Here is a 12773-nt window from a genome sequence, read left to right as displayed (position 1 = left end):
CACTCAAAATACTCTACTTAGCCCCCATGCCTGGATGTGGACCTCTTCCTACACATTTGCAGACATGCAGTGGTAAGAATTCAGCTTATTGTAGGTTTTGTCATTAATAGCTGCCTACAGACTGGCCTTTTCAGCTTTTCACCACGTCACTTAGCTCCACGCCCCTTAACCAATCATCTGTTGGCCACAGCTGGAGCATGCTCAGGGAGGGTGTCGTAGACAATGCTGTCATTTGGCACACATCCTCCTATCCTCTCTACTCTACTGTTTTTAATAATCTTAGTGGCTTTGTGGACATTTTAAATCTTACATTCACGTCATGTTTGTTTTGCTATTTCTTTACATTATTCATTTCAATTTTTATTTCGAACAGATTACATGTCACTTGTTTTTTTAGATCCTGACTCTGAATTCATAAATTGTAGCAAACAGCCACCTTACCTTTTATAGGTGCGACATGTTTTAGAGACTCAACAATTAACATTTTATAAATACAAAAAAAAGGGCAAATTACTAAATGATGTATGATAATATAATAACCTTTAGCAGGCAGCCTAACCGTTTCAGACAAGGCACATCAGTGTAAAGGAAACATGCACAAACTTGTTGTAGTTTCTTTGTGCACTTTCTGTCATTTCACTCCACATTCCAGCCAGACAAATACAGAGACCTCACTAATCTGGTGCCGAGTAATCTCATAATCTGGACCTGATTACCACATTGCCTCATTAAGCCCCACCTTTCAATTAACTAGAGAGAGAGAGATTTTGCCTCGTAAACAGATTGTGGGCCTGTCTCTGAAAATGCTGTCTGCTTCTCTCTGACACGCACAACCAGAAAGACATGCATATACAGCACATTATATACACACAGCAGAACACTTCATATTACTATGTTTAGTGATTTAAAATTGTCAAAGTCTTTGTGAAAACAAGTCAATTTATGTTAACCTCACAATACATTTAAGAATTATTTTACACCGTACAGAAGAAAAGGAAGAAGTTAGATAGATTTAAAGGCACACTTGTTCCTCTGGTGTCTCCACCACAGGCTAAATATGTACATTTTGACCTGAGGGTGGTGCCAGAGAAAAGGTTATGGTGTTCATTTACATTGGTCATTTAAGTACTGGTCTGACTTTGATCAATCTATGCTTTTGCTTTGTGAGCATGCTAACAACTATGTGGATTAAGAGCTATTACAGTTAACGTGCTGATATACAGCATGAAACATTAAGCATGCTAGCTTGTTAGCATCCATTACTGTAGCCTGTAAACATATTCCGATGTGTTTAGTATGCTAACATGGTGGGTTAATTACTGTAGGTTACATTTACATTGCCAATTTAAGATGGGATAGCATCCTGCCTCGTTTATGCATGGCTGCTGCCAAAGTATGATAAACATGAGCAAGTTTTAAAATTGCTGATTGATGTAACACATCTTAGGACATTGCTTTAGGCTTATTACTCTGTTGTGGTATTCGTCATTATTCAAGACTGTTTTGACACCAAACAAATTAACAATAAAAAAAGTAAAGGGAGAAGGCATTCCTCTTTCCACATGAGCAAAGCAATATATAACTCCTCTGGGCAAACTTTATGTAATTTCTGGATATATCTCTACATCTCACCACACCCATTAGGAGCATCTGTCGCTGATCATGTCGGTGCAGGATGTTACGTTGTCCCTTTTTTAAAACTCCCTCTTTACTCTGAACCTCTTACATCACTATCCAAAGAAAGGCCAACAGGGTTTTCCAAGTCATCGTATATCTTCTTCTTTACCTGATGCCACATTTGATCCTGCATTATGCAATTAAACCTCCTCCTTCAAGTTATCCCCACAAGTGGCCCATCATTCTCTACACCTATAACAACTATGATTTAACCATCTTCTAAGAAATGTAAAGAACCTTTCAAATAATAATTTTCTTTTAGATTGTTTCCCTGTGTCTAAAGCCCTTACAACAATTGTAATTGTATTAATACAAAATATAACAATACTTTTTACATTTTTTATTTGTCCCATAAGAAATCAATCTCCTGAAATCTCACTCCGCTCCACATTTTCAAAAATGAAGATAAAGATGTTGAAATACTTTCAATTATAACATTGAATAATTAAAATTGATATGGGTTAGTTGCATTTTTGTTGACCCGGCTTTAGTTGTTTCCTCAGTTTCTTATTAAATCATCTTCCGCAACCGTCCATTAGGTAATATGTTTTATAAACTTGAACCATATAACATGGGATGAAGCACAATACGGCCAGATGGGCTGCCAAACCTTTTGACTCTTATGAAAGAATGTTTGGGTCATGGTGATATATCTGTTTATGTTTTCTGAAAGGTCAGGGGAATTAAAGGCTGTTATTTATCCCTTTGCTTTTGTGTTCATGTAAGCCCTATAATGCACTCTCACTTTTCACCACCTCGGAGAAGCAGGCTGAGGTTTAGCAGATGTAGGACAAGTGGAGAGCTCAGTGTGTCCATTTCAAAAGCAAAACTGAATTAATATTGTTTTTATAGTAGGTTCTTTATTCTCTTCCTATCCATTTTTATTGTAATACTTGTTGTTCCATCTGTAATTAGATTTAAGTATATCTATTATGATATATTAAAAGGGTAAATGCAGTTTATTTACTACAAGTTAGTATAACAAATATAGCCTATAAGCTTATAAAACTATGAATGGAACTGTATGCTTACCTTGGCCTACTTTGAACATCAAACTATAAATAAGCTTTCTGTTCATGTCATGACACAAACCCCGTTACTACCAATCAGAACGACGAAATTGCTTCTCATCTGTTGCAGCAACTCATTTTTAAAATTATTTCTAAGGGGGAGGCCACTTCTTCTTTCCGAAAGGCCTTTTGTCATGTTGCGTTTCTAAAGCAACAGTTCCATACTCAGCTTAAATTGAAATCGTAATGACCCAGCATCCCATTATCTGTGGCCGTGAGGATGAATAGATATTGGTAAAATTGTCCTTCTGACAAAATGGTTCCATCTCTCCTCCCTTTACTAGGAAACGAAGGCAGGAGCGAGAACAAATACAAACACATTTATTGTTATTATGTGTCTTTTGTTGAAGTTGGACCTCCATTCAGTCTGTGCAAGTCTGTTGACCAATAGAGGTGGCAGTGGTTTGTCTCAAAGCTTTCACAGAAGGCATGTGTGTGTTTGAGTGCATTGTCAAATTTGGTGTTAGCAAGGTGCTTGCTAATCAGTCTGAATCATCACACTTTAACTTGGAATTGGCCTATTATTGATTACCTATGACCCGTGTGTTGCTCTTCCTGCTAGGTGTTGGACAAATTCATGTCTCGTCTGGTCCAGAACCGGGTGATGCCACACAAGGATCTGCGGTCTCTCAGCAAATACCAGATCATCCTCGCCAGGGATCAGTTCCGCAAGAACCCACCGCCAAACATCAAGGCACGGACTTTCCTCTACAAATGTTTGGGTGCTATAGTCTCCAATTCAGTGTGCTTTAGAGTACAATATAGTCAAATCCAGTGTGCTTTAGAGTACAATATAGTCAAATCCAGTGTGCTTTAGAGTACAATATAGTCAAATCCAGTGTGCTTTAGAGTACAATATAGTCAAATCCAGTGTGCTTTAGAGTACAATTTCTCATGATACACAGCCTTTCAGAATTGAGTTCTGCTTTTAAGCTGTAGGGAGCCCCAAAACTGTAACATTTCAGTAAGAGAGTTATACAAATAATTCAATATAAACCATTGATAAGTACAGTAGGGGAGATAAACTATTTTTTTCTTTTATCTATTAACTCGTTGGTGGTAAAGGAGAGGGCAAATAATTTATATTTCTTCTTGCATTCTTTTAACATTTAAGTCATATAACTAACAATCTTATTTATTGACATTTTCAGGTATTACTTGTTATTCTTTGTATTAAAACTTAGTTCTCTAAAAACCTTTATATTTTGTAAGTCTTCATAAAAACTGTAGAAAAGAATCAATAACACAGTGAGGTTAAGACACTTCATAAATAAAACCCATCTTAATTATTGGATTTCTGATGCATTTAATATCTAGTACAATATATTAATTTAAGAACTGTTTTATAATGATCTTAGAATGTTTACAATATCTTTTAATATTTTGTTTGTTTAATCTTTATTTTTATTTTTTATAAAACCTTTTTAAAATCTGATTATTGTCGACTTGTGTGCTCTCCTGCTCTCTACAGGGTCCGCAGCAGGGAATGCTGGAGGGCGACTTCGCCCTCTGCATCAGCCTGTACCATGGCTACGAGCTGCTGATGCAGATGGGGCTCAGATCACTCTTCTTTTACATTCAGGGAATCATGGACGGAACCAGAGGTTAGTGCGTTTGTTTTTATTCTTAAAATTGTTTATGTTTGTATTTTATATTACACAAATCCATGTCTTTCAATTTGCTTTGAACTGTATTTTCATTCATTTAAATTGTGTTGTCTTACTTTTAAATTGATGTTTCTAACTTATATTGTGTCACTGTAACTTCTCTGCACATCACGTAGAAACCTACCTCTGCTTGTGAATCGTGATTTGTAAATGAAACGGTCTTGAAGAGCCTTTTGTTCCCTTTATTTACAGACACACTAACATTTCTGACCCCAGATTGATCAATGCCCTGTTGGTGTATGTACACTCCATAATGTGTAATGTGTGTGTGTATAATTCATTCTTTGTCTGGCTTAGAGATGTCCAGGGCCAGAAATGAGCTGCAGAGGACTCCCACCTTCGTTGACCTTTACCATGAGATGGAAGCAATGTTTGTGAAGCCATCTGCTGGTATATGAGAACTCATTTATACCATATCAGACACATTTATGAACTTCATAGGAAATACAAAGGGGATGCTTTGAAGTTTTTGAAGTTGGGTGAATTTAAGTCCTTATTTAGTGTTCTACCTACATTAGATGGAGGTAGACATGGCCCCAGTTTGGAAACAGACAGCTTTTATGGCTTGAAAGCAAACCTATTGACTGCTCTGGACAACGTCATCATAAAAACACGTTTTAGCCATCTAAAAAGGATCAATATCAGGTTAAGTGTGTGCTGAATTTAGACCGTTTCCATCCCTTTATCTCTTATTCAGACAGCCTTTTATGACGGGGAATTGAAGCCATTATCTATGTTTTTTTTGTAAGCCACCAGACTCCATTTCTTTCCGCATAACACATGGGTTGCTTGTATACTGCTGCCTCCATCGGTTAGTTTGTTCGGTTATTGTGTGACTTTGGTGAATCCAAACTCGTCAAAGTCCAATAAGATAAAACAATTGAGCTACTAGCAACTTCTGTTTTTCTTTCTTACGGAGTCTTGTGTTTTTGAAGAAATATTCAGTTCACTGTTGGAAAGGTTCTCTGACGGCAAGGTTAGGTGGTGAACATATTATAAAATGTAGCGTTCACTAAAACTGATATATATATTTTCAATTTGGCTAAAACTCTTTTTGCTGATCGCTCCAGTCCCAGCTGCATTTTTCTCCAAACTGGGGGTGTAATGACCGCCAGCTACTGTAGGTATTATATTGACTCGGATACTTTCCATAAATATCCCTACTTGAAACTATCCAAACTATCCCTTAATGATAAAGCTAGGGATCTATTTGACTAAGATCCTCTCTGATTAATATTTCCAGGTCCAGGTGAGCCGTTCATTTACAGTCACCCAAAACTGAAGAAATTGGATGAGGTGGTGCTGCAGCATTTCAAACAGGCTGAGAGTTTGGCAGAAAGTAAAGGTGATTTCCTTGTTATATCATTGCTATTCTGTAACTCATACATTACATGCAGTGCTTGGCGCAAAATTGTATCATGTTTCATAATGGGATGTTTACAAAAATGAATAGTGCCACAGTGTCCAAACAGGAGAGCTTTGTTACAGCATAATTCAACCTATTAGAGCAGGGGTGTCAATCTCAATTTCATCGCGGGCCACATTCGCATAAAGGTTGCACTCAAAGGGGCCGGTTGTAACTACTGTATATAAATATATAATATATATATAAAATAATGTATTATATTACATTATTGCCTCTGAATTGGATTATTATCGGATAGGATAATAACTTAGTAATTAACTACGTCTAAAAGCAGAAGTCCAGGACAAATAATTGCAAGTCTCTTCAGTGCGCATGTCACAAACCAAGATGCATTGTGGGACATGTAGTTTATGGGCAACCTGCTTCTGTAAAGTGGCATGTAACCGTATAATAAACGTATTATATTCTTTGCAAGCTCTTGCAGGGCCACATAAAATGAAGTCGCGGGCCGGATTAGGCCCCCGGGCCTTGAGTTTGAGACTCCTGTATTAGAGCTAATAACTTCAACATAGACTTTGGAGCTAAGGGAAACTAATTTTGATGAGGCTATGTATGTTTATACTTAGCATAGTACATTTGAGAAGATCACAGAACAAAGCATCCCAGCATCTGAATCAAACAGATCTAATAAAAAAAAATGGTTTCATGGCTACTGTCATTTTAACCGTCCTGTTTTCCTCTGTCTTATTAATGTCCAGGGCCTCAGGAAGTAGGCACGCGTGTGATGATCTTTTCCTCGTTCCGTGAGAGTGTACAGGAAATCGCCGACATGTTGAACCACCATGCTCCGCTGATACGGGTCATGACATTTATGGGCCAAGCCTCGGCAGGGAAGGGAGTCAAAGGCTTCACCCAGAAGGAACAACTGGAGGTACAGTGAATAAAACATAATATGTTGTTAAAAGTCTCAAGAAATACGTATGAAAACCTTCAAGTTAACATTTGGCTGAAAAAAAGATCCACTGCAGCGTAATCAATTTCTCTAGTTTTACCATTTACAGGTATGTTTTTGAATAAAATTACATTTTTTAAAAGTTATTCTATAACATACTGACAACATTTCTCTGTGTTTGAATTCAACAGACACTGGAATGGCTGCCATACATGTAGTGATTGAGATTTAAGAACAATTTGGAGTGGTCTGTTAATTTTTTCCCGAGCACTATATCTCTATATTTTCCAATGAATACTGCTGCTTGACGTCACTGCTTGTTGCCCAGCACTACAGTCTCTCTGCAGACAGTCTGTGCCATTTCCCCTCTATAGATCCAAGAATAGTGTTTTGATGGAAAGGTCCATGTGCCGTAAACACTTCAAGTACAGAAAATAGACCAGATCGTCAATATGTTATGAAAGAGTCATTTGTTTTGGAACGTGTATACAGCAACTTCAATTTTAATAACTAGCACACATAAACTTTAACTCAATATGCTGATGGGTATATAGGCACATGAGTGAAGTAGGATAACCTAGGATGGAAAGAATAAAATACTTAAAATCTTTGGTCACTTGTGTTGCAGGTAATGTCCAGGTTCCGTCAAGGAGGCTTCAACACGCTGGTGTCGACCTGTGTGGGGGAAGAGGGGCTGGATATCGGAGAGGTGGACCTCATTGTCTGCTTCGATGCACAGAAGAATCCCATCCGTCTGGTGCAGAGAATGGGACGTACGGGACGCAAGAGGCAGGGAAGAATTGTGGTCATCCTGGCTGAGGGACGCGAGGACAGGGTGAGTGTTTCCAAAGCAGGACAAAATGTGCTGTGGAGTCTTAAACCAACAGTTTGATGTTCTACCAAATGCACATGACACAGATCCACAAAACCACTAATGCTACATGTTTAACTTTGACTTCCCTCAGACCTACAACCAGAGCATGAGCAACAAGCGCAGTGTGGACAAGTCCATTATCGGCAACAGGAGTCGGTTCCACATGTACCCTAACAGTCCCCGCATGCTGCCTGAAGGGGTGAACCCCACCCTGCATAAGATGCACATCACCTGCGGCCAGTTTGACCATCAGGAGAGCAACAGGCAGTCCATCAGGGGTCGGCGGTCCAACTCTGAGGGGCGGGTCTCACTCATCCACCCTCAAAATCTGAGTGAGTAATACGCCGGGGCATTTTTTGTTTAAACAAAAGAAGGTTTTCCTTGATTAGGGAAACTTCACATGTGTTTCTGAGTGTGTGCTTGTCTAATATGGTAGTTCGACAGGGCAGCTCGACGTCTGACGGGTTTCTTAGCAGTACTGAATATTCCCTCTGGGCGGCCACAATGAAGCTGGGGGAAGATGAAGCTCACCCTACTCTAAAACCGTCCCGTTTCTTGTCCATACCCGGCGATCTACCACCTCAGGTTTATTTCCTTTCTTCACTTAGATTGTTTCTTTTTTCCTTTGGGTGTCTGATGAACAATAGAATACATTTTACCTAAAGAGTATCAGTGTTTCCCCTAGGTTTACTGCTTTGGGGGGGTGCTGCCTGAGGGAGGGGGGGTGGCATTGGAATATATCTTTTTTTAAATCCTCTGGAGCAGAGAGAGGAGCTGTGGATTATTGTTGTTATTGATTAATGCATCAGTGTTTCTCACAAACACTAAACTCACAACTTAAAATGAAAGCGTTTAGTTTATTTAATAAAAGAGCACATGTTCAATGTGAAAAGTGACAGTAGATATAGATTAGTTGCAATTTGGTGCTATATATACGGTATATTAAAAAAACAAAATTAATAAAAATAAATAAATAATAATTTATTTTTTATTTTTTTTAAACACCTTGAATTTCAGGGGGGGGCGCGGGTCTCCGTTGGCGTGGCGCAGCGCCCCTCCAAGACAATGGTAGGGGAAACACTGGGTATTGTATAGCCATCCATGCCCTGAAACCTTTGTACAGTATATGTAGAGACCCTAGAAAAAATACATTAACTATTAACTATTTCACTAATACTTTAATTTTGTCATTTTACGTCCCAAAGGATGAAGTTTCCAAAAGCAGGCCGGCGTCCAGGGAGCTTTCTTTGTGGGAATGGAGACACTGGCAGAATAAAGCGCTTCCTACCCATGTTGTTGATCATTCCCTCCGCTGTAACCACTTTATTAAGGTGATGGAGCTAATAGACAGCATGAGAGAGGAAAAAGAGGTAAGAACAGGAATATACAAGTTAAAATGATCATAATATTGCTGTGTATTTATTCTTTGAGACTGAAAAGAATGTTAAAAAAAGGCAAACATTTTTATGAAAGGGAGCCCAAATCTCCTCACCATGAAGGGCTTATCTGAGTTTCATGAGAGTAAACGATTGTCATTTGTGTCAATGCATTCCTCGTCCTGAGCTGGAAGGCAAATACCTCACATTACAAACGGGCTCCATGGTCTAATTGTTGTTTGAATAAAAAAGAAAGAGAGAAAGGTCATTCAGATTCAACCACGTGTTTCCAAGCTGTTTGTCCTCTTTCTCACAATTTAGTTTTATTCGAAAAAAAAATCAAATAATATCCGGCTTTTTGAAAAATCACCAGGAAAAGTAATGTGATTATATACTTATTTATCTCATCGGATTTCGCCGTCTGCTGTGCTGACCTGACAGCAGCTTGCTCTATGGTCTGCCCGTTGAAGCAGCCTTGCTTTGTTTAGTTATATCAGCATGGTCATGAGATCGACTAGAAGTAGTCACACAACCATTGTCTGAATTTACAGAGCATCAATGGAAAATATATTTTACAGACGTTAGTGTTGCTGGTTTTTTAAGTAACATCAGTCAGGTAATTAACCACCATTGCATTTTTTTCTTCTTGTTTACATTTTGCCAATCCCTTCTCATTATCATTTCCAAACATCAGTTATAGGAATGTTCCAGGCCTTCCTGTCTCACCATCTGCCACTTCACCAGATTGTGCCTACGTGGGTTCTCAACATACAGTGGGGCAAAAAAGTATTTAGTCAGCCACCAATTGTGCAAGTTCTCCCACTTAAAAATATGAGAGAGGCCTGTCATTTTCATCCTAGGTACACTTCAACTATGAGAGAAGGAATGCCAAAAAGAAAATCCAGAAAATCACATTGTCTGATTTTTAAAGAATTTATTTGCAAATTATGGTGGAAAACAAGTATTTGGTCAATAACAAAAGTTCATCTCAATACTTCATTATATACCCTTTGTTGGCAATGACAGAGGTCAAACGTTTTCTGTAAGTCTTCACAAGGTTTTCACACACTGTTGCTGGTATTTTGGCCCATTCCTCCATGCAGATCTCCTCTAGAGCAGTGATGTTTTGGTGCTGTCGCTGGGCAACACATACTTTCAACCCCCTCCAAAGATTTTCTATGGGGTTGAGATCTGGAGACTGGCTAGGCTTCTCCAGGACCTTGAAATGCTTCTTACGAAGCCACTCCTTCGTTGCCCGGGCGGTGTGTTTGGGATGATTGTCATGCTGAAAGACCCAGCCACGTTTCATCTTCAATGCCCTTGCTGATGGAAGGAGGTTGTCACTCAAAATCTCACGATACATGGCCCCATTCATTCTTTCCTTTACACGGATCAGTCGTCCTGGTCCCTTTGCAGAAAAACAGCCCCAAAGCATGATGTTTCCACCCCCATGTTTCACAGTAGGTATGGTGTTCTTTGGATGCAACTCAGCATTCTTTCTCCTCCAAACACGTCTAGCTGAGTTTTTACCAAAAAGTTCTATTTTGGTTTCATCTGACCATATGACATTCTCCTAATCCTCTTCTGGATCATCTAAATGCTCTCTAGCAAACTTCAGACGGGCCTGGACATGTACTGGCTTAAGCAGGGGGACACGTCTGGCTCTGCAGGATTTGAGTCCCTGGCGGCGTAGTGTGTTACTGATGGTAGCCTTTGTTACTTTGGTCCCAGCTCTCTGTAGGTCATTGACTAGGTCCCCCCGTGTGGTTCTGGGATGTTTGCTCACCGTTCTTGTGATCATTTTGACCCCACGGGGTAAGATCTTGCGTGGAGCCCCAGATCGAGGGAGATTATCAGTGGTCTTGTACGTCTTCCATTTTGTAATAATTGCTCCCACAGTTGATTTCTTCACACCAAGCTGCTTACCTATTGCAGATTCAGTCTTCCCAGCCTGGTGCAGGTCTACAATTTTGTTTCTGGTGTCCTTTGACAGCTCTTTGGTCTTGGCCATAGTGGAGTTTGGAGTGTGACTGTTTGAGGTTGTGGACAGGTGTCTTTTATACTGATGACGAGTTCAAACAGGTGCCATTAATACAGTTAACAAGTGGAGGACAGAGGAGGCTCTTAAAGAAGAAGGTACAGGTCTGTGAGAGCCAGAAATCTTGTTTGTTTGTAGGTGACCAAATACTTATTTTCCACCATAATTTGCAAATAAATTCTTGAAAATGTGATTTTCTGGATTTTTTTTTTCTCATTTTGTCTCTCATAGTTGAGGTATACCTAGGATGAAAATAGCAGGCCTCTCATCTTTTTAAGTGGGAGAACCTGCACAATTGGTGGCTGACTAAATACTTTTTTGCCCCACTGTACTTGGGAAGGAGAGCATTAGCCCACCTGTAAAAACAAAACTGGATTACAGGCTAGATGGCAGCTCACTTCTCACATGCCTTCATGGGTGAATTCAGGTCATTGTAAGACCCAAACAAAACTATAAAGATTTGATAAAAAAAACAACAACAAGATTAATTAGTCACCGAAAGTACTATCACGCTGTACAACGCAGAGTCCTTCAAGCTGAGCCCCTAAGCAGGTGCCAGAGGGATTCTGTGCATGTCGTTGTCACACTGTAGTTATTTGTACTGTTCAATAGGTAGGTCTAATGACTTTGTATTTGCTTTTTGGCTATACATTATGTGCTCCATAAATCATGCCTCTTATTCTATAGTTTTTTTCCTTATGGCATTCAATGTAATAACTAACAGAGTTGCATGCTAGCATCATTTGACAAACAGTGATTTAAAGGTGAAATTTGGATTTCAAAAGTACATAGTATCTGCCACTGTCAAATAAATAGTGTAATGAGCAGTATTTGTTTCTGAAATGTTCTGATATAGCATCTAAAGTAGCAGACAATTGAGTATTCAAGCACAGGACTAGAGTGTATTTTCAGTGGTAGAATGCTATTTGAATCTGGATCTGCATCAAGTTATGCATGACTAATCTTTGCAATCCCGTGTAAGTATTCATATTAAGCCAAAATCTTCTAAACAATTCTCTATCAAAGTCAATTAAAACAGTATTAATGTCTGAGGTCCAAATGTGACTGAAAACAAAAATATATATTTAATACCTTTTACATTTAATTCAACGTTACCAGAACAAGGCTTATTTCCTTTTTGCTTTTTTTTTTATGAAACAAGATTGAAGTATGTCCTCTGTGTGTCGGACAGAGGCTGTGCTTTATTTTTCTGTAATTTTCGGTGATGCTTTTTCTCAGGTCATAAGTATTATAAAGGCTTCATGCAGTAGCAGGCACACTCTTTGTGCTGACAGCGATGTTCCTGTGAACACACAAGCAGCCTCTCCTGCAGCAATGGTTCACACTCATCTTGACTCTGGGTGGAAAATCGGTAAATAGCTCTTACTTGCTCGGCCTACTGAATTTTCGCTACCAGAAACATCAAAGGGAGAAAAAAATAAATAAAGCACCTAAAAGAAAATATCAACTTCATTTCTTTTTAGAATATGTGTCCCTCACACATCCTCCTCCCTGAATAACTTTGCTTTTCAGAAGCCATTCATTATGTTTGAGACCATGCTGTGTTTTTCTTTGTGCTGCCTCAGTACGATGAGGAGAGGACAGGCTGTCCTCCTCTACTCTCATTATGTAACGTTTCTCTGAAATGTTGCATAAAGCCAGGAAGTTGAAAGTAGGTCGGGCAGTGATGACCTACATTTATAGCGCACTGCGCTGAGAAGGGGGGGGGGGGTTTATCAGAAAACACATTTTA

The 12773-nt window shown here is 39.1% G+C and overlaps 1 protein-coding gene across 4 annotated transcripts in view; it reads left to right on the top strand.

Moving 5' to 3' along the window:
- The window catches only part of fancm (FA complementation group M), a 42392-nt gene that overhangs the window by 15435 nt on the left and 14184 nt on the right, over nt 1-12773 (top strand). Inside the window, exons 5-14 of one of the 4 annotated variants that reach the window (XM_079640643.1) lie at nt 3310-3441; nt 4219-4351; nt 4712-4804; nt 5658-5759; nt 6539-6711; nt 7361-7567; nt 7698-7938; nt 8043-8191; nt 8624-8674; nt 8812-8976. In XM_079640643.1, the coding sequence (XP_079496769.1) occupies nt 3310-3441; nt 4219-4351; nt 4712-4804; nt 5658-5759; nt 6539-6711; nt 7361-7567; nt 7698-7938; nt 8043-8191; nt 8624-8674; nt 8812-8976 (1446 nt within the window). Of the gene's footprint in view, nt 1-3309; nt 3442-4218; nt 4352-4711; nt 4805-5657; nt 5760-6538; nt 6712-7360; nt 7568-7697; nt 7939-8039; nt 8192-8623; nt 8675-8811; nt 8977-12773 lie in introns of all 4 variants that reach the window. The other 3 variants (XM_079640642.1, XM_079640645.1, XM_079640644.1) reach the window with 3 other exon arrangements.

This window comes from Notothenia rossii (genome assembly GCF_949606895.1).
Source record: "Notothenia rossii genome assembly, chromosome: 7".
Classification (NCBI taxonomy): Eukaryota; Metazoa; Chordata; class Actinopteri; order Perciformes; family Nototheniidae; genus Notothenia; species Notothenia rossii.
Note: the sequence above shows the minus strand (reverse complement) of the source record. Positions and strands in the feature narration are given on the sequence as shown.